The sequence below is a fragment of the Chelonoidis abingdonii genome, chromosome 9, assembly GCF_003597395.2.
Source record: "Chelonoidis abingdonii isolate Lonesome George chromosome 9, CheloAbing_2.0, whole genome shotgun sequence".
Classification (NCBI taxonomy): Eukaryota; Metazoa; Chordata; order Testudines; family Testudinidae; genus Chelonoidis; species Chelonoidis abingdonii.
The window spans coordinates 37,673,348-37,696,260 of record NC_133777.1 but is presented as its reverse complement, the minus strand read 5'-3'; the positions used below and the strand labels follow the sequence as shown (position 1 = coordinate 37,696,260).

Genomic DNA, 22,913 nt, shown 5'->3' with positions numbered 1-22,913 from the left:
TTGGGAGGAGTTCCGAAATCGATTTAAGGAGCCGTTTAACTCGATATTAATGACGACGTCGTGTGAACGGATACAGCGTTAAATCGGTATATCGGCCATTAAACTGATTTAAAGTCGCAGTGTAGACCTGGCCACAGAGAAAATGAAAAAATGGGTGTTGCCCATACCAACTGTAATGAGGATAATTAATTAAGGTGAGCTATTAGGTGAGCTATTATCAGCAGAAGAAAAAACCCCCAAACTTCTATAGTGATAATCAGGATGGCCCATTTCCAACCGTTGACAAGAAGGTGTGAGTAACAGTAGGGGGGGGGAATTAGCATGGGAAAACCGTTTTACTTTGTGTATTTTCGATGGTTGTGATACTCTCACCCTTACTTCTGCACTGCTTCCAGAGCTGGGTGCCTGGAGAGCAGCAACTGCTGGCCAGGTGCCCAGCTCTGAAGGCAGCACCTTGCCAGCAGCAGCGCAGAAGGGTGGCAATATTGTACCATGCCACCCTTACTTCTGCACTGCTGCCTTCAAAGCGGGGTGGCCAGAGAGTGGTGGCTGCTGACTAAGGTCCCAGCTCTGCCTTCAGAGATGGGCTCCCAGCCAGTATCTGTTGTTCTCCAGCTGCCCAGCTCTGAAGTCAGCACCACCATCAGCAACAGCACAGAAGTAAGGGTAGCAGTACTGCAAGCCCCCCCTACAATAACCTTGCGACCCCCCACAGCTCCTTTTTGAGTCAGGACTCCTACAATTACAATACTGTGAAATTTCAGATTTAAATAGCTGAAATGATGAAATTCACAATTTAAAAAAATCTTATGACCATGAAATTGACCAAAGTGGACCGTGAATTTGGTAGGGCCCTATCTATAATATCAACTCCTCAGTCATGTCTTTTAAAAATCTCTCCTCATGTGGAAGCTGTTCCATACCTGATTAATTTTTGTTGCCCTTCTCTGTACTTTTCTCAATTTTAAAGTGTCTTTTTTGAGATGGGGTGACTGGAACTGCATGCAGTATTCAAGGTGTGGGCATACCATGGATTTATATAGTGGAATTATGATATATTCTGTCTCCTTATCTATTCCTTTCCTAATGGTTACTAACACATCGGTTAACTTTTTTTGCCACTGCTGCTGGACATTGAGCAGATATTTTCAGGGGACTATCCACAGTGACTCCTAGATCTCTTTTTTGGGTGATAACAGCTAATTTACACCCCATCATTTTACATATCTAATTGGGAATATGTTTTCTAATGGGCATTAGTTTGCATTTATCAACATTGAATTTCATAAGACATTTTGCTGCCCAGTAACCCTGTTTTGTGAGATCCCCTTATCATTCTTCACAGTCTGCTTCGGACTTAACTATCCTGAATAATTTTTTATCGTCTGCAAACTTTGCCACCTCACTGTTTACCCCTTTTTCCAGATCATTTATGACTACGCTGAACAGCACTGATCCCAAAACAGATCCCTGGGGGACACAGCTATTTAACTTTCTCCGTTCTAAAAACTGACCATTTATTCCTACTCTTTGTCTCCTGTCCTTTAACCAGTTACTGATCCATGAGAGGACTGTCCCTCTTATCCCATGACTGCTTACTTTGCTTAAGAATGGACCTTGTCAGAGGCTTTCTGAAATCTAAGTACACAATATTCACTGGATCACCCTTGTCCATGTTTGTTGACCCCTCAAAGAGGCATGATTTCTCTTTATAAAAGCCATGTTGAGTCTTCCCAATAAATAATGTGTTCATTTAGGTGTCTTGTGATTCATCCAATTTGTTTTGTACTTAGGTTTACTAACTGCCATTATATTAGCTATCCTCCCTCCTACCAGCTATCCTACCTGGTACAGAAGTTAATTTATGTGATAGGTTACGTATCACAGTTAATAGATCATATTTCATATATGAGTTCCTTCAGAACTCCTGGATGAATAACATCCAGTCCTGGTGACTTATTATTGTTTAATCTATCAATTTGTTCCAAAACCTCCTCTGCGGACACCTCAATCTGGGACAGTTCCTCAGATTTGATATCTAAAAAGAAAAGTTCAAGTGTGGGAATCTCCCTCACATCCTTTGCAGTGAAGATTGATGCAAAAAATTCATTTACGCTTCTCTGCCATGGCTTTTTCTTCGAGTGCTCTTGTAGCACCTAGATCATCTAGTGATCCCACTGATTGTTTGGCAGGTTTCCTACTTCTGATATACTTTAAAAGTTTTTGATGTTAGTTTTTGTGTCTTTTGCTAGTTGCTCTTCAAATTCTTTTTTTGGCTTGCCAGAGTTTCTGCTCCTTTCTATTTTCCTCAAGAGGATTTAATTTCCAATTTTTAAAGGATGCCTTTTTGCCGCTAATCACTTCTTTTACTCTGTGTACCCATGGTGATATTTTTTTGATCCTCTAAATTGTTTTTTGTTTTTTTTTTTAATTTGAGGAATATTCAGTTTGAACCTCTATTATGTGTTTTTAAATACACCTCTACCCCAATATAATGCTGTCCTCGTGAGCCAAAAAATCTTACCGTGTTATAGGTGAAAGCGCGTTATATCAAACTTGCTTTGATCCACTGGAGTGCGCAGCCCCGCCCACCTGAAGAACTGCTTTACCGCGTTATATCCAAATTCGTGTTATATCGGATCGCGTCATATCTAGGTAGAGGTGCAGCTTGCAGACATTTCACTCTAGTGACTGTACCTTTAAATTCTGTTTAGCTTCCTTATTTTTGTGTAGTTCCCCTTTCTGAAGTTAAATGCTACTGTGCTAGACTTCTTTGGTATTTTCCCTCCCACAAGGATGTTACAATTAATTACATTATGGTCACTATTACTGAGCAGTTCAGCTGTATTCACCTCTTAGACAAGACTATGCTCCATTTAGCACTAAATCAAGAATTGCCTCTCATCCCTTGTGGGTTCCACAACTAGCTGCTCCAAGAAGCATTCATTAATGGTGTCTAGAAACTTTATCTCAGCATCCTGTCCTGAGGTGACACATACCCAGTCAATATGGGAATAGTTGAAATCCCTCATTATTATTGAGATTTCTATTCTCTAATCCAAGGGTAAGCAACATATGGCACAGGTGCCAAAGGCAGCACGCAAGCTAATTTTCAGTGGCACTCACATTGCCTGGGTCCTGGCCACTGGTCCAGGGGGCTCTGCATTTTATTTAATTTTAAATGAAGCTTCTTAAACATTTTAAAAACCTTATTTATTTTACATACAACAGTAGTTTAGTTATATATTATAGACTTACAGAAAGAGACCTTCTAAAAAAATTAAAATGTATTAATGGCACACAAAACCTTAAATTAGAGTGAATGAATGAAGACTCGGCACACCACTTCTGAAAGGCTGCTGACCCCTGCTCTAATCTTTCTCTCTTTCTAATAATTTAACAATCAACTTCCTAGTCAGGTAGTTGGCAGTACAGTCCTACTATTATATTCTTATTATTAAAGCATGGAATTTCCAGTCATAGAGATTCTATAGTACATTTTGATTCATTTCAGATTTTAACTATATTTGACTCTATGCTTTCTTCCACATATAGTCCCACTCCCCCATCAGCATGACCTACTCTGTCATTCCTATATATTTTGTATTCTGGTATTACCATGTCCCATTTATTATCATCATTCCACCAAGTTTCTGTGATGCCTATAATACCAGGCATGCAAGTTCTCCCATCTTAGTATTCAGACTTCTAGCATTTGTATACAAGAATTCATAAAATTTGCCACTTTTTTGTTGTCTGCCAGTTGCATAGGACAGTAGGGTCACTGGATGTCTATAAATGCAGATCTGCAACTCTTTTCCAGCCTATCTCCAAAGTGACCTTCCATCCAATCATCACACAGGCTGGCACGGAGGCCAGTTCTGTGGCACGCAGTGTATGCAAAAACACCTTTGTTTAGCAGGTTAGCCAGCTGATTCTGGACAAAAAAACAAAAAGCAAACAAATCCCCCAAATCCCAACCTACATACATACCCCATACAGGGACTAGGTGATGCAGAGAGCCTTGAGCTGGACAGCCACACTACGGTCAAATTTTACCCTAGCTAGTCTTCTGGCAAGCATTATGATAAATCTATCAGTAAATCTGATCAGCTGATCCCATGATGATCCTTTATTTAAGCAAAGTATTTGAAAAAGCCACCATGACTTCCAGAATCATGCAAAATTCTACATTTGACAATAATATTTACATCTTCACACTGATCCTTTGGCATAGGATTTATCACAATTGTACTGTTCCACATTTTGGTATCAAAGCTAATTTTATTCAACTCTATTTTTCACAGTTCAGTAGCTACAAAGAAATTGTGCTGTGCTAGATGCAGCACCTCCCTTCAAGCAGTAAAAGGAAGCATTGCATTGAATCCAGACTTCAGTGGGAGATGCACTAAATTAATGGCTGTGGGAGCAGTATCAAAAAAAAGGTTATTAGGAATAAGAGCTCCTGGGAAAGGGAAAATGGGGTGATCAGCAAAGCAAGGTACATTGGGGAGGTTAGAAAATGTAGGAATAAAGTGAGAATTGCTAAAAGTCCAGCTGAATTCATTCTTGTCAAAGAAATTAAAATAAATAATAGAGAGGTTTTTTAGTTATATAAATGAAACGAGATTAAGGCAGTATGAGGGTTGGGCTGCTATGCAGTGGATGGGAAGGAGATTAAAGGTAATCCAGCTATGGCCCAAAAACTAGATGAACAGTTTGCCTCCATTTTCGGCCATCATGATAATAAGAACACGTGCATGAAGGCAGTATGGCTGATGGAAATGAAGGTCTAGAAATGGAAAGTACCACCTCTGAGGTGGAAGAAAAACTTAAGTCCTTAATGTGCTCTAATCAGAGGGACTGGGTAACTTCCACCCCAGAATATTGAAAGAACTGGCATATACAATTGCTAATCCAGTAGCAAGGATTTTTATCTATTCAGTAGTAGTACCATATGGCTAGACAATTGAGAACATCATACTTATATTTTAAAAAGTGGGGTAAAAGGGATCCAGGCAATTATATACTTGTAAATTTGACCTCAGTAGTATGCAAGATTTTATAACAAATTGTGAAAGAAAGAATAATTAAATTAACAGAGAAGATTACCAAAGGTAGATCATGCCAGTCTAACCTGATTTCCTTCTTTGAGAGAATAACTGTTTTTTTAGATATGGGAAATATGGCAGGACTTCAGCAGAGCATTTGACACTGTGCCAAGAATGATGAATTTCAACTGGAACAGGTCAGAGAAGAGTTACAAGCATGATCAGGGGAATGGAGGGCCTATCTTATGGGAGGGAACTGGAAGAGCTTGGCTTGTTTACCCTATTAAAAAAAAAAAGGTGCAGAGGGGATATGATTGCTCTCTGTAAATAAATTAGAGGGATAAATACCAGGGAGGTAAACAGCTATTTAAGCTTAAAGACACTTTACTAAAAGAACAAATGGATACAAACTGACTATGAACAGATTCAGGCTGGAAACTAGAAGGTTTCCAACCACCAGAAGAGCCAGGTTCTAGAACAGCCTTCCAATAGGAGTTGTGATTGTATGGCAGGGTTGCTTGTGATGGTAGGGGCAGAGCTCAGCAGTCCTGGGCCTCTCTTCTGGTGTATGTCCTGTATTCTTAAACTTCAGAATTCAGGGTTTTCAACTTGCCACTGGTAGGGGTCAACAAGGGATTCCCACCTACCCCATGTACTCTGGGAGGTTTTTTTTGTTTTTTTTTTTTCATCTCCTTCCTCTGAAGGATCAGGAGATGGCCACAGCTAGAGATGGGACATTGCGAGGTGCGGTATGGGGCATGAGCCAAGGATCTGAGGTGGCACCAAGAATTCTCTCTCTCAGGTGCTTAGCTGGCTGGTTCTTGCACATATGCTCAGGGTCTAACTGATCACTACATGTGGGAGTGGGAAGGAATTTTCTCTTGGGTCAGACTAGCAGTAACCTGAGGTTTTTTTTTGTTTTTGTGCCTTCTGTAGCGTGTGGGTGCCAGGATTATCTGAGTCTAATCTTAATCATTTCCCTGCTGTTGCAGGGGCCTTGGGAACTGGTGCACCTCAGTCCCTCCTATTCTCAGCCAGTGGCATATAATATTCCAGTCTCCCGTGGTCTGTAATTCTTTAGTCTCATTTCAGTGTTGAGTACCTGTATGGACTTAAATTCTATGACTCCTGCTTTTGGCCTTGACCCTCTAAATTGAACTTGGACCATATCCCCTGCAACCCAGGCCCTGGATTTGACCCATACCCCATAGCTGGGATCATGACCAAAGTAACAAAATCAAGGATGTATGTAAATAAGGCAGAGCTAATCCATAATTACTTTTTGCATCTGTGTACTGCACAAGTCATAATGCAAATAGAGCAGGCTCACTCATCTCTAGAGAAAACGTTTTGCTTATAGCCAATTCAGATAAGTAGAATTTTTTTAAAAAATCCACTGTATAGGCTATATTATCTTGACACTGTTAAGTGCATGATCAATACATCTTGCTTTATTACTGAGGTAAGATGAAGGAGGTGATTCTGGCAGCAGATGGCCAAAACACAGCACTTTGTAGAGCTAACCAACAGACAGACATTTTTCTGCTTCTTTCTGCTAACGTTGCATGTGTTGTCACTTTTTAACACTAAAATATGTATATAGCTTAAAAGCTTCACTCCCACAAAAACCCAAATCGAAAAAACCCAGAAACTGTCCCTCCTCACAAGTCTGATTTTCACGCACTCCCAATTTACACCGACTTAAATGGGGGTTGAGGTGCTCCATAGCTCATTGCCTCTGGAAACTCCAGTTAATAAGGATGTCACAGATATAGCATTCTCTTCAGCAAGCTCATTCATATTGATCTTTAACTCAGAACAAGAATAGGTTGCCAAAAATATCTAGACAATGAAAGCTCCTGTATTTACACCTAGGCATAAAGGGCTGAATTCTATGAACAGTATTCTTGTTCAAATATTTCCACAGCCCCTAAGGAAAGTGACTACAACTTCACTTGTATGCAAGCATTGTGTTGAAGTGAAACTTCATGCTTACAAAGCTGTAGCTACTCCATGCCCATTTTCTAAGACGCATTACATTTTATAAAATAAAATACCAGACTCCAAGTTTCATTACACTACACAGGGAGGCTAAAGCAGCCAGATTTCAAAGAGAGGGGAGGACATTCTTTGTGTTACTGAAGATGACACTTCCTGTCCACTTATAAATAGAGGTTTCATACCAAGAAGAATCTATTTATTTATTTAATTCTTATAGCACCAATTTCCATGGTAATTGCATGTTTCACTTACAGAGATTCAAACAAGTTATTATTGGACAGGTGTATAATAAATGTCTAACTTAAAAAAGTGTACTTGTTTTAGGGGTTTCCTTTCCCTTCACATGATACTCCCCTGGCATGAATATTCCAGTAAATCTTGAAAGTATTACGATACAATCGCATTTGCTCCAACCCCTCAAAAACAAACACCTACAAGATCTCTATCAAGCGTTCTTACAACTACAATACTCACCTGCTGAAGTGAAGAAACAGATTGACAGAGTCAAAAGAGTACCCAGAAGTCACCTACTACAGGACAGGCCCAACAAAGAAAGTAACAAAATGCCACTAGCTGTCACCTTCAGGCCCCACTAAAACCTCTCCAACGCATCATCAAGGATCTACAACTTATCCTGAAAGACGATCCATCACTCTCAAAGATCTTGTGAGATAGGCCAGTCCTTGCTTACAAACAGCCTCCCAACCTGAAGCAAATACTCACCAGGAACCACAAACCACACAACAAAAACAATAACTCAGGAACCTATCCTTACAACAAAGCCTGTTGCCAACTCTGTACACATATCTATTCAGGGGACACCATCATAGGACCTAATCACATCAGCCACGCTATCAGAGACTCGTTCACCTGCACATCTACCAATGTGATATATGCCATCATGTGCCAGCAATGCCCCTCTGTCATGTACATTGGCCAAACCGAACAGTCTATACATAAAAGAATAAATGGACACAAATCAGACGTCAAGAATTATAACATTAAAAAATCAGTTGGAGAACACTTCAATCTCTCTGGTCACTTGATTACAGACCTAAAAGTCGCAATACTACAACAAAAAAACTTCAAACACAGACTCCAATGAGAGACTGCTGAATTGGAATTAATTTGCAAATTGGACACCATTAAATTAGGCTTGAATAAAGACTGGGAGTGGATGGGTCAATACACAAAGTAAAACTATTTCCTCATGTTTATATTTCCCCCCTACAGTTGCTCACATCTTCTTGTCAACTGCTGGAAATCGGCCATTTTGATTACCACTACAAAAGGGTTTTTTTTCCTCTCCTGCTGGTAATAGCTCACCTTAACTGATCGCTCTCGTTATAGTGTGTATGGTAACACCCATTGTTTCATGTTCTCTGTGTGTGTGTGTGTGTGTGTGTGTGTGTATATATATATATATCTCTCTCTCTTCCTACTGTATTTTCCACTATATGCATCTGATGAAGTGGGTTTTAGCCCACGAAAGCTTATGCTCACATAAATTTGTTAGTCTCTAAGGTGCCACAAGTACTCCTGTTCTTTTTATTAAATTTTTGTAGTTTAATAGGCACATATTGTTCAACACCCTTCAACCCCCCTTCATTCCAGCTAGACTAGGCCCTGGATCACAAAAGCTGCACTGAATACGCTTGATTACTGGGCTTGATAAAAAATTAGAACTATATACCAAGCTACTCTGCTGAAGATATCTGGGGTGAGAAACTAATAGCATAACAATCTATTAACTATTTACAAAAGTGAGCTATCTGTTGTGGTTATTACTTTACATACAGGAATAGCAGTTGTACAGAAATTACGTTTCCTGATACTTGATAAATATTCTGTAAATGGTTATTAGCATAAATGGGATAAATGGTAGCATTTTGTATTGCCAATGCATTATTTATTGCAAATCTAAGACAGCAATGATTTCTAAAGACGGGACTGCATAAGATATGTGTCTCAAGGTTGGATGCTTGCTTACTGGATACCTTTTCAAATGTAGGAGATTACCTAGACAAACAGTTTTCCAAAGTGGAGTTAAGTTTGAGGGCTGGGGTAAATTTTTCAAAAGCACCTAAATGACTCAGGAGTCCAAGTCCTACTTTCAAAAGATATTTAGACACTTAGGAACCTAAGTACCATTGACTTTCAATGAACTGTAGGCTTATTAAGTATCTAAGTCACTTCTGAAAATGGAACATAGGGTAAAATTTTCAAAAGCCCCTACATCATTTACGAGCCTATGTCAGTAACTTAGGGTAAACAAAAACAAAACAAAAAATTAAAGGTATGTTATAGATGTAAAAAAACCCCAACCCCTATTCGAAACCCAAGACATTTTGAGTTAAGGTTAAACTTAAAAGAAACCCGATAATTTAATAATACGGAAATACATAATCAAGGCATCCAACATTAATTTTGTCCCAGTAGCAATTCTCAAAGAGAATAACGCCATTATTTGTCCACATAAGTTCACCTCACTAGACTGCTTTTCTTTTAATAGCACAGTAGGCATGCTGTCTCCGGTCATTGTAGCAGTCGTACATGATCCAATTGCAAATTCCTGGTTACACAAATAGCATACTGAATGCAATCATCCTCTCTCTCCTTAAGATCTCATGTATCACCAATTCCAGAATATCACTAAACTCAGAATCTGTGTGTCTACATATAAAGCCTACATGCTCAGATCATTAATTTATAAGACTTGCATGAAAACAGCCTAGATTACTGTGGTGGTGAAGAACGACATTCAGTGTTCGAGACATTAGAACAAAACAATAAAACAAAAGTTCATGAGATGAATATTTTTGACATTGTACCCATAAGCTGTATTAGTCTAATATTTTCTCCACCTGTAACATGTCTGAAGCTTTAGATATAGACTTCTTAAAACCTTAATGCAAAATTCACGTATCTTATAAAACAGGCTTGGAAGGAAAAAAAAGGTTTGGAAACTGGCCTCTCTACAGGGTGGAGTTAAGATTGTTTGGGTGCCTTAATTAACAAATCTTACATTTGAGTTTCTTCCAATTTAGATCTTAATGCTGAACCTCTTGAGTTTCAAATGATGGTTTCTTGCCAGATACAATATTAGTGTAGGATTATTTAAAAACAATTATTATTTATTTTGCAAAAGTCCCCAGGTAAGGACCAGGGTTCTGCTGTGCTAGGCACTGTATTCTTAAATGCATTTCTAACTCTGCAAAATGACTGTGTAAAAGCTGACATCTTCTTACTCAACAGATGTCTTTCCTGTAGGTAGTCATAATTTGTACAGGTTTATTTTAGTGACAAATACACGTTTACTGCTTTTTACTCTTGTAGGACCAGCAAAGCTAATATATCTAAGAATGTGTATTGTATTCTATTCTTCTGCATCATCAATAGAATTGTTTGCTGATTTACAATTACAAGCCAATGCTGTTACACCTATGCAAACCCAATGGGTTTTCACAGATGTAAATGAAAGCATAACTAGCCCTACACTACCTTTATTACACGCACAAACTTGCCACAAGATTCATGCCTTTTTTGCATGAGAATTTCTTTACGGTTTCTGTTTTGTTATGTTTTTTAAATGTCTGTGACATTCACTGAGGGGCAGGGAGCAGCATCCTTTGTGGAGTTCCTAAATTGACAGGGCTCTGTGAATGTAAGCAATAGGAACTGGTTCCTGTCTCCCCAGCCGGCCTCTTGAAGTCACCTCTCCTTTTTGCTACACTAGGTTCCATATTTTGTTTCTCGATCCCCCTCTCACGTTTGCCTCCTGCACCTTCTGAAGTCTACAGGACCTTATACAAGCCATGGCAGATTACCAGGTACTGAAGGATTGATGTTGGTCTTACAGAGGCTCAAAACAGGCCTCTATCTACTCTAAGTTGCACCAAAGGCCAGTTTGGCTCTCAGTCAGCTGCAGGATGGAGCAAAGGGGGCTGGTGAAGGGAGGCAGATTCTGTTTCCATGCTGAAGTCTTCTATTGTTTATATTGTTTAATTAAACCAATAGCTAGATCTTTTTAAGAAAGAGATCAGAAGAATTTCAGCATAATGAACTTAGTATTTGCTCAATACGCAATGTGCATTCGAGGCAGTGTAACTGAGTACACGGTCATGGGGAACAGAAAGGTGTGGGGGGGTAAGAGAGTCCATGCTTTTTAACAAAATTCACTTATTCTCTTCAATGGTTGTTAGGGCTCCAAGGCTGAAGAAAAAGGAGCAAGGATCGCGGCTCCCTTGTTCTCCTAATGTACTCAACTTTTCTTTCAGAAAAATGCAGGAAGCAGGACCTGGGACATCTGTCCCTAGGTCACAGTGAGAGACTGTTTGGGTATGGTGCAGAGCAGGCTTTCCCACTGAAAGATAGGGAAGAGAGACCTAGCTACTAATTTGCTTTTAACATTGCATGCTAGGAAGGAGGAGGGGTCAGGGGCTTTATATAAAGAGGCTCTTCTAACCCTTCACTGCATGCTGGAGAAAGCAGCACTATAGGGAAGATGCTGTCCTAAAGCCTTTGGATGCTATAACTTGTCAGACATGTACAAGTAACTGAAAAAACCTATTGACTCTTAAGAAGAGGGCTTGAAGGACTAACAACACTTTGACCATTACACATCTTTAGGAGATTACATTCTATGTAGCTGTGTGTGTCAGCTGGTGTAATAAGAATCTCCATATTTAAATAATTGCTACATCCCTGTCATATTCTATTCTTCGTTTCCATGGTGCAGTAAGGCACATGACTGCTGCAGCTCGTACCAAGAAAGGGTTTAACTTCTCTCTCAAGCATCAAGTACAGACCAATGTTGGAGGCAGGATACCAGACTTGATAGATCAATGATTTGATCCGGTATGGTAAATCCTAGAAAATCATAATGCACTACAGCAGGCTGTGAAAGATTCAGTATGTAAAACATTCTATTTTTAATTAAAAAAAAACTCTATTTTTTGCTCAGCAATTGTTGAGTTGTAGGTAAAACAGTATCTTCCTTCTCCCCACCATCCCCACCTTGTTCCCCAAGCCGGGAGAGCAAGTTCCTGAAGCTGTTTTAAAACAAAAGTTTTGAAGCCAGCCATCATTTTAGTTCTTGGGGATTGTGACCCCAGACATTTCCCATACTCTGATTTGCTTTATTTACCTAATTGAGACGATAAGAGACAGCACCTCTAGCAGGATGGCAATGATGAACACCACTACTGCTGCAGGTGGGGGAGGGGATAGGGCCATCCCATGTTTCAGGAAACAGGTGATCGAGAGTATGAGGAAGACTGTTGTGGACAGGAACACATCCAGGAGTGAACTGAAGGTAGCACTGGCAAACGTCTTCACAGGAGCATTCTTTATAACCTGTTTTGCAATAGGGGGGGTGAGAGGAAGTGGAAGAGAACATGAATAAGTTTTTCTATGCTGATTACATTGTACTACACACCAGAAACATATCTGAAAACAAACAGAAGGAATACATAGCACTTTGCCAGCTCAGCACTTCAACATAAATACTGAATGACCACTGTGAAAGGAGTTGGTAGTCTCAGTCCAGTTCCTGGTGGATGAGTCCACATCACAAAAAACATCATCAAAATTTGCACTCTTGTTCAGTCATATTTTTAAAGGGTTCAAAGAATGTTTTCAGAATGCTAATAATATAGAAAGATTACTGCGACGCTCTACACCTTGGGGGAACACCCAGCACCCTCATGTTCATCCTTGTAAAATGATTATATGGTATCCAATGCAAAGTTTATCATGTCAGGTGTCTTCAGAAGGCTCATGATGTATTGAGCACTGTTGTTATAGTAACGTTATAGGTTATAATTTCATGTATGTAGTTATGAGACTGAAAATATATTCTCATGGCTTAAAATTAGCCCAGGCAAAAACTCTCCAAGCACAGAGAGGCAGTTCACACCTCATCAGGGCAAATATGGGACAAACCCAGCCCAGGCTCACAGGAACAATGGACGCTGGCCTAGGCGGCAACAAAATAATCTGTTAGACTCTCGAGTGAGTAACTCCCCCTTCCTTTGCTCGGTTTGGAACTGCGATGAGATAATGATCACCTGACTCTGAAAGGGGCAGGGGGGAGAGCCTGGCTGAAAGACAATGAACCAGCCAGTGATGAGAAGCATCTAAGGTTGTAAGGGCACTGAAAGTGTTAAGATCAGCTTGGAATGCATTTTGCTTTTATTTAATTTGACCAAATCTGATTTGTTATGCTTTGATTTATAATCACTTAAAATCTATCTTTATAGTTAATAAATCTGTTTGTTTATTCTACCTGAAGCAGTGTGTTTGGCTTCAAGTGTGTCAGAGGCTCCTCTTGGGATAACAAGCCTGGTACATATCAATTTCTTTGTTAAACTGACAAACTCATATAAGCTTGTAGCATCCCATGGGCATAACTGGAAACTGCAAGATGGAGGTTCCTAGGGTTGTGTCTGGAACCAGAGATATTGGCTAGTGTCATTCGGCTGAACAATCCAAGGAGCAGCTTACATGCCAGAGGCTATGTGTGAACAGCCCAGGAGTGGGGGTTCTCACAGCAAAGCAGGTTAAGGCTGGCTCCCAGAGTCAAGGATTAGAGTGACCTAGCAGATCACTGGTCTGGATAACACCAGAGGGGAACGTCACAATTACACAAAAAGCATGTAAAGACTAGGTAAAAACATTCTCAGGAACACAAGAGGGGATAAAAAGGTACAAAATCACTTACTGCTATGCAGAATCTAATTCTCAACCCATAAAGCACATTGTCCCCTCCAAATCTATCACTTGGAGAGTGCAGATGGAGTAAGGGTATCAATCCCAGGACCCAAGGGGCTGTATCCAGCCTGCTTGACGTATTTATTTGACCTCACTGGCATATTCAGATTCTGTAGATTCTTTCATTAAAAAGAAAAAAAAAACCACTTCTGGCTCTCATGATTACAGAGAAAACTTTTTCAATGAAAGTCTATTTGCAGTTTGAAATAATTATTAAAAGGTGTAAACTCCCCCATCTTTCCTTTTATCATCCTTAAAGCTAGAAACTAACATTCAGGTGCACTCTTGAGGTAAACAGCAAACTGAGCAGAGTTTTATAGTTCTCGTCTCCATTAAAGTCAGTTTAGATTCTGGTTCACAAGAAACAGCTCCCATAGCAAATATCTTACTGCTGGAAAGAGAAAAAGAAGGAATAAATTGTTGGCTGTATCCAGATGTGCACTGACTCACAAACATGTAAGGCTCATTTTTCTTTATCAATGTACTAGTTCATAATGGTGCAAAATCCTCAAACACTTATTCAATCTGTACAGGACTAAGGTGCCACAAAGACTGAGAATGAAATGTTTGCCTGCCATATTTGGTAGTTTTGTTATCCTTTACCGATTGCCTGTGTGTAAGAAAAGCCAGGGTACTGCTAAGGAAAAAGTTTCTGATGCTCGTGCACATGGCACACGCACACCTAATGTGGAATGGATGTGAACAAGCACTCGAAGAATAGTAGTATCTGATATGAAGGGAAGCTCACAAAGCAGATAAAGTACTTGACTCCTTTTGGAATTCTTTGAGTCTTAGGAAGTGTCTCTGTAAGATCCATGATATAGATCTTGGCAGTGGACTTGCATAATGCTGTGCATTTCCTGTTGTGCTTCCCCTAAAGGTACATATTGCTCTCAAATTCTGTGAAGTGATGTATATGCTGGAACTCCCTTAGCAATACCTACAGCTTAATATTTTTAGACATATGGTGTAATGAACAAAACAGTTATAGAGGGAAATATACAAAGCTCCACAAAACCTTTGCAAATACTTGTTCATTCAACAAATTTGAGGAATATTGGCTAAATATTAAGGTAGATGTTTAAATAATTTATTAATATCTTCAAATTAAGTTAAACATTCTAGAGGTGACCGAGTCTAGATTTGAGAGACTGGATTATTGATCTCGGAGTCAGAGACAGGGAAAGGAGCATGAGCAGTAGATTAAACTCCATAACAGAACAGGTAAAAGTAAGCTTTCAGTGAGGGGATGTCCTTTATGGGAAGTGATCACAGAGCAACCTAAGTGTACAGCTGAAGCAATGGGATTAAGATGAATTCATTGGCTATGGTATCACTGGCAGTAGCTTTCACTGATCGCTGACTGCAAGCCAATCAAACAAATGTCATATACCCACCATGAAGGTCATTTTGTACCCCAACATTTTTTTTTAAAAAATGGCTGTACACTTGGAGTTCTATCTCCATCCTGGTTTCAAAGACACAAAGTAAAGATAATCAAGCAGCTCAGAAAAAAACTTGTGAAAGCAGTCTATGCTGCCCATTTTCATTTATGAAAAATACTGTGTATAATATAAATTTTGAAAATTTCAGCAGAGAATAGAAATAGTTTGTTTCAGATAAATAATCACATACATATCCTACACTGCACCGTATTTGCAACCATAATTCTGGCCAATTCTCAGCAATTTACATTCTAAAATAGCTAATGATATTTCATTTCACACTATTGCAATATAGCAATAAGCTGCAAATTTCTACTTTAGTAAATTATTTGGTGCATGCTTTCAGTATGCTATAATTTCAGAAAAAGACAGGTTGGGGAAGGAAATAATGTTTAATTCAAAAGGAGCCCAAGTGATCCCAAAATACATAAATCCTACTAATTTTAGAGAAGGAAGTTCTTTACTTCCTCCACCCCATATTTATTTCTCCCTTCTTTTTCATTTTTCCTTATAGTTCACTACATGTCAAATGTCTCAGATTGGAGGAGAGATCAATAACTGAAAATTTATTACCTGATGATTTCCTTTCTGGGATAGACTTCTCCTCCAGTCCACCTCAACCCAAAGAGGTTTTTCAGGTATTTTTAGAATGGCCTCTTTATACATCAGTGTAGTTATATAAGGCATCACTAGTAAGAGTTTTCATGTATCTAGTAAGACATAAGTGTTCCAACACAGCTCTGGAAGATTGTGTCCAAGCCCAGGAACCCAGTGGACAAGTATAAATTATTTCTGTTATTGCCAGAAGAGCAGTGCAGCAGAACTGGCAGAGGACAGCACCAGAAATGAAATAATCAAGATACAAAATTTTCCATTTTATTTTAGTCTTCCTTCTGTAGAACCAGTAGTCTTAGTTACCCTGAGCCCAAATGTACAAACCCCAGAGGGAAAAAAAACAAACTAAAACACTTTTAAATATGACCTAAAATAGCTATAAATCTTATAGTTTTGTATAGCACCCATCACTCTAGTATCAAAGCACTTTTCTATATCTAAATATGTCATGACTTAAAAGTAACTGGGATCTTATTTGGCTGGAAGGAAGAGCTACATGTCCCGCTGGAAATCTGAGCTTCTCACTTTACCAATAGGCTACAGACCTCATTATATCTATATGGGCATTGGATATCAGTCATTAAACCTTTCATTTACTAAAGACTCAGCACTGCCTATCCCAAGAGTATTGTAATTGAGGGGAATTAAATATTTTGAAAATACTTTTTCTGCAACCTATGAGGAATATAAAGAATGTATGAAGCTGTGAAGTTGGTAACAGTATTATCTGTACTCATTTAGAATATCTGCATAATCCACATGTTGTTTTGACATTTGAGTAATGCACCCATTTTAAAAATCACACTAATAAAACCCTTAGCCCCATAACACACTATCACACACTATTTATCGAGGGTTCTTATATGCCCGCATCTGTTTAGCAATCTGAGGGCCTCACATGAAGATGTAGCTACTACTCTTTCCTCTTTTCCTTCCATTTGGAAAGCACTGAGTGCAGTGTACTATATATGGTATGTGTAATTATTACTACATATGTACACACACATAGATACATTATGTTATTAACATCCAGTACTTTATAATGGTTTATAAACAGCAGCAAATATTTACTACCAGTTAAATTTTGTAGGCTTGATTTTTTCATTGTTTCACTCAATTTACTGACAAAAGCAGATGCAATACTAGCATGCCGAGAAATAACAGCTCACATCTATTATTTAAGTATCCATAACAGCTGAAATTAAATATAAATTCTTTCCATAGTATCATGACACAGTCTTTACTCAAAGATAGAGTGAGAGTTTCAGAATGCACTAAAACCACATTTATGCTTAATTGTATGAAAAGGGAAACTAGAGATGTCTGAGGGCTTGTTTTTATTACCGCACTAAATTGGCCCTGCTGCATCGATGCAGCGGCGCCGATTCAGTGTGTCTGGTGAAGACGCATTACAACAATGGGAGAGAGCTCTCTTGTTGAGGTGGAGTAATTACATCGACAAGAGAAGGAAGCTATGTCAGCGGGAGAGAGTCTCCCGTCGACATAGCATGGTGTAGATGCCTCTTTAAGTCAATGTCAGTTACGCTGCTCAGGGGCAACATAACTTACATTGACTTAGGCAGTAGTGTAGACAAGCCCTTATTTACCGAGATCAAAATTACAGGAAGATAGGGACTGTGGCCAAGGACAATGCAATCATATGGTACAAGAATTAAGGAAGGAATGTCCCCATAGGATTTATTTCTTACCAGTGGCAGAGGGAAGGCTGGGCAGGGGGGGAACTCAACCCTCTCCCCTAATATTAATCAGTTAGCTCTGACATCTTAAGTTTATATTTACCAATAGAGAATCTCTTGCTACCAGCTGATGTCAAGGAAACAAGAATACCTGCTACGTCTGAAAGTGGGAAGCAATGTAATAAAAAGACAAAAAATTCAGGACACTGATATTTGGTAGTGCAGAATTCTTAAAGAAATGAACTTCACATCATTTTAAGTAAAGTGTTCTGTACTTCCAATTTCATACTGCAGTACTTTTATGTAATTTACAATACTGAGATGAAAACATGTTTGAGTAAGGACGGTATAAACTTGGGACTGCAGTAAGTATTAGAGAGCCAAGATCCAATTTTGTGAGTTTTAGTTTTGTAAGTTAAGATATTTGAAATGGCAGTAAGGAGCATTTGCCTTCCACTATTACCTGATTACAGAATTTTGCCTGGTGAAAGCTAAATCTAAATATGAAAATGAAGGTACAGTAGAATTTCAGAGTTACGAACACCTTGGGAATGGAGGTTACTGGTAACTCTGAAATGTTTGTAACTGAACAAAACGTTATGGTTTTCTTTCAAAAGTTCACAATTGAACATTGATTTAATATAGCTTTGAAACTTTACTATGCAGAAGAAAAATGCTGCTCTCTCTTTATTTTGTTAGTAGTTTATGTTTAACAAAGTATGGTTCTGTGTGTGTGTGTGTGTGTGTGCGCACACGCGCGCGTGTGTGTGTGCGAGAGAGAGAGAGACTCTGTGGCTGCCTGATTGCGTATTTCTGGTTCCAAATGAGGTGTTGTTGTTGACTGGTCAGTTTGTAACTCTAGTGCTCATAACTCTGAGGTTCTACTGTATAGTATAGAGTCAACAGCTGAAATTTATTCTGGTCCATTTTTACTGGTGAATGAAAATAGAATGCCAGAAAGAATCTAATGTTCAAATCCTGGAAGCTGATCATGACAGGTGAACTAAACTAAGGTGGTCATTTCTCACTAGTTCTAAATATTAAGTCATATTTGACACTTTATGATCTCAGTCATCAACTGCAATAAAATTTGCAAAAGCAGTGAGATAATTATTTTGGCTTCTACAACCTGTACAGAAAGACTGCTGACACCCAACCCCATTCAGGGGAAAACTCACCTCTTTCTGATAGCTGGTCCTGTAATCCATCTCCAAGTCCCCATCCAGGAAGTTCAGGCTCAACTTGTTAATAGGTGGTTTAAAGAAATAGTCTTTCATCAGGCTAAATAAAAGAGAGAGACAATGTGAACAGTTTTAAAAGGAGTTTATTTAGCTGTAATTCTTTTTCAAAGATACCATTTCACAGGTTTCTCACTCCTGGGTCTCTGTTTCCAGTGTGAAACTGATGGTCTTAACAGTTTTGATCTTTTGAAATACTGGTAGCTTCTCATTGTTCATCAGAAGCTGCAGTACCTATAGCGGGGTTGAACAAACTTTTTAGTCCGAGGGTCATGTCTGGAAATAGAAATTGTATGGTGGGTCATGAACGCTCACAAAATTGGAGATGGGATGCAGGAGGGGAGTGAGGCTCTGGCTGGGGGTGCAGGAAGGTGCTCTGGGCTGGAATCTAGGGGTTTGGAGGGCAGGAGGGGGATCATGACTGGGGTAGGAGGTTGGGGTATGGGGGGAGGCTCAGGGGTGCAGGGTCCAGGGCGGCGCTTACCTCAAGTGGCTCCCAGAAGTAGTGGCATGTCCCTTCTCCAGCTCCTATGCAGAGGTGTGGCCAGGAAGCTCTGTACGCTGCCCCATCCACAGGCACTGCCCCTGCAGCTATTATTGGCTGTGGTTCCCAGCCAATGGGAGCTGTGGGGGTGGCACTTGGGGTAACGGCAGTGTGCAGAGCAGCATGCCCTGGCTGCCCCTACGCATAGGAGCCGGAGAAGGGCCATGCCACTACTTCCGGGAGCTGCCTGGAGTGGCCCCCAAACCCAGTCCTCGGCTGACATGCCGGAGCAGGGCAAGCCTCAGACCCCACTCCCCAGTGGGAGCTCAAGGGCTGGATTAAAATGGCTGGTGGGTGGCGGTCTGTAATTTGCCTACCCCGACCTACAGCATCACTCTCCATCCTTAAAGTGAAAGGTGAAAATTCCCAAAAAAACATTTATAAGAAAAGGAAACATTTCATTACAAACAAACAAACAAACAAATACAAACAAACTAGACAGGCTTTTAAATTGTCAGGAAGACATTAAAAGTCTTTCCAAAAAACTTTCGAACCATAGGATAAACTGAAGAAATAAATGTCCACAGATCAGCAAATGGTATACATTAATAGCTGCCAGACGTTGACACATGCAAAAGACAGCCTTTTTTTAACTGAAGCATATCAAATATCAGAAATTGATAAAAAGTTGAAAATTTATTAATAAAGTATTTTCCATTTCAGGGAACAGCACTTGCTTGTCACTGCCTTCAGAGACTAATAATAACTCTGCATCTTCCCAGGATCACACAACAGCACGTGACAATCCAGACAACCAGATAAAGGAATCTGAGACAGAGTTGGAAAGCTCAGCCTTGTTTTTGAGACAGGGAATCCAAAAACCTTTGGTAGAAGAGCCAAAGGCACTGATGAACAAAGAGAACAACATACTAGACCTGATGAGCCTGGCAGCAGATACAAGGAATGGCTGTGCACACTCTCACCTTTTTCTCCCAGTGCCTGGTGGAGAAGCATACAAGAAGCCTCAAGTCTGATTCAGTAGAAAGGCTTTTCTGAGCAAGAGATGGAACATTTTGAAGTTACAATGGATGTAAACAGATTTGTGGTAGAACATATTTTCTTGTGTTAACTCTGACATTTGCAACACTTGTCATCTGCAAGTGTTTTCTTTCCCTGGTAGATGTCAGGCAGCTGGATGTGCCTGATGCTGTGTACATCATTCACAATTCTTTATGGCAGAGTGTCTGAGAATATGCTTGTACTCCTTGTTTAGGTAATATTCTGCAGTGATATTGTAATCAGCACCTCTTTTCCTCTAATATGAGATAAGAACGATTTCAGAGAACATGCAACTCTACTCCCTGGAGCTCCAACTTACTTATATGCAATTATATCCTTCTGTGATTCCATTTGTACACCCTAATTACATTTCTGAGACTTGAAGGAGAGTTCTGTGTTGCTCAAAAGCTTTTCTCCTTCACCAACATAAGTTGGTTCAATAAAAGATATGACTTCACCCACTTTGTCTCTGTAATTACACTCGCTGTTTAGAGTCAATTTTTATTATTATTAAGGTTGCAGTAGCCTCCAAAATGTGCTAGGAACTTTTCAAGCACAGAGGATGACAGTGTCCCTGCCTGAAAAACTGTATAGAAAATGAATGACCCATCTCAGGTTGGATGCATATGGTACAATCATCGCTAAGTGAAAGCTTCTGAAACACACACTGAAAAAGAACTCTTGGGTTATTTATCAAATCTGATGCCAACTAGATGAAGATGCTGAAGGACCCCATGGAGCTGATCTCCACTTACATTGTTTTCTCTTGAGTTGCCTACTCTGCTGCTGACAAGGAAGTGTTCTGGAAGCCCTGGAAGCACAAACTCAATGGTATAAGATAATAGAAAGGAGATTTTTCTATTGAGATGCAGGACGAGTCAATCCCAGATATCTGGCCAATGACTTTTGTGACAGACCCAGACCAGTGAGGTACAGGAGTCTGGTAGAGGGCAAATATACTGGTCACTGGATGAGTAGTTTTCTGTTCCTTGAGTGACCAGAGCAGGGGCTGCACTAGCATAATCAGGAACCTGCTAGAACCAATTAAGGCAGACAGGCTGATTAGAACACCTGCAGCCAATCAAGGCAGGCTAATCAGGGCACCTGGGTTTAAAAAGGAGCTCAGTTCAGTTTGTGGGGGGCGTGTGAGGAGCTGGGAGGAAGAGGCGCAAGGAGCTGAGAGTCAGACGGTGTGCTGCTGGAGGACTAAGGAGTACAAGCGTTATCAGACACCAGGAGGAAGGTTCTGCGGTGAGGATAAAGAAGGTGTTTGGAGGAGGCCATGAGGAAGTAGCCCAGGGAGTTGTAGCTGTTATGCAGTTGTTACAGGAGGCACGATAGACAGCTGCAATCCACAGGGCCCTGGGCTGGAACCCATAGTAGAGGGCGGACCCGGGTTCCTACCAAACCTCCCAACTCCTGATCAGACACAGGAGGAGTTGACCCAGACTGTGGGTTCCAGCAGAGGGGAAGATCACTGAGGTGTGCAAATCTGCCAATAAGTGCAGGACCCACCAAGGTAGAGGAGGAACTTTGTCACATTTTGTACCAAAGTGCTTTTAATGTGTCAAGTTTTTAAGGTCAGCTTTCAAATGTCAAACCACAATCCATGACTGGATCTCCAGAGGAAGACTTCAACCATGAATAATGGCGATGATTTTACTTCATTATCTCGGCCCTTGCTATGTACTGAAAGCATTATAGGAGGCACCAAGAAAATGACAAGTTACACTCTGACCAGATCTCCTCCTGCGTGGTTAGAGCTCTTTTTATTGATCTGTCCGTGAAGACCTGGGCATCCTTGCAGAGGCTAGCAGGAATTTCAGACACTCATCTGGCATTCTGATATGTCAGGATTACTGACGTCTTGGCAAAGTACACGTCAGTCAAATGCCCAGTGTATGAATTGTATGAGCTTTTTTGGGTGGTTGAACTTTCTTCCTCCATGAAATCTTAACAACAAAATAAGACAGAGAGTGTAACTTCACTTCAAGAAACAAAGTGTCAAAAAAGCCAGAATGGAGAACAGGCCTCAAGGGCCAAAGACAAGGATCCAGTGGAATGCGGCACCAAGTCCAGTTGACTGTAAATAGAGTCAGGAAACAGACTGAGCATCTACAGGGCCTTTGAGAATGTGCCTGCTACAGTGCCCTAGCTGCTGCCTGCATGCCTCTGATTTCTATTAATCAAATAGGGTTAGGAAAATGGAGATTGAAAGAAATCACCTTTGCAGTTAAAAGGGAATCTGGTCAAAAAAACAACACTAAAAGGATGAAGTGGTATGAACAAAGAAGCATATTAGGGTGCTACTCCGCAGGCCATGGCTAGAAGAGACCTTAGAATGCACTGAAGTGCACCACAGATACTGTCATGGCTGGGATATGAGGAATAGTTACCAGTATTTCAGAGGATTAACATTTTTAAGAGCTCTCAGGGCTGATTCCCCACTCTGGCACTTTGAGTGCAGAAGGTGGGGGCCTGTAAGGACTCTAAAAATTAATACAGGCTACTCCAGGGTTGTATTAAACTCCCAAGGTTACAGCTTTTCTCTG

General features: G+C 40.1%; 1 protein-coding gene across 6 annotated transcripts in view; it reads right to left on the bottom strand.

Moving 5' to 3' along the window:
• ADCY9 (adenylate cyclase 9) overlaps positions 1–22,913 on the bottom strand; it is a 178,816-nt gene that overhangs the window by 33,918 nt on the left and 121,985 nt on the right. For all 6 annotated transcript variants that reach the window (XM_032781649.2, XM_075069379.1, XM_032781648.2 and 3 more), the window contains 2 exons: positions 18,759–18,861; positions 12,199–12,407 (listed from right to left, as the gene is read on the bottom strand). In XM_032781649.2, coding sequence (XP_032637540.1) covers positions 12,199–12,407; positions 18,759–18,861 — 312 coding nt within the window. The remainder of the gene's footprint in view (positions 1–12,198; positions 12,408–18,758; positions 18,862–22,913) is intronic.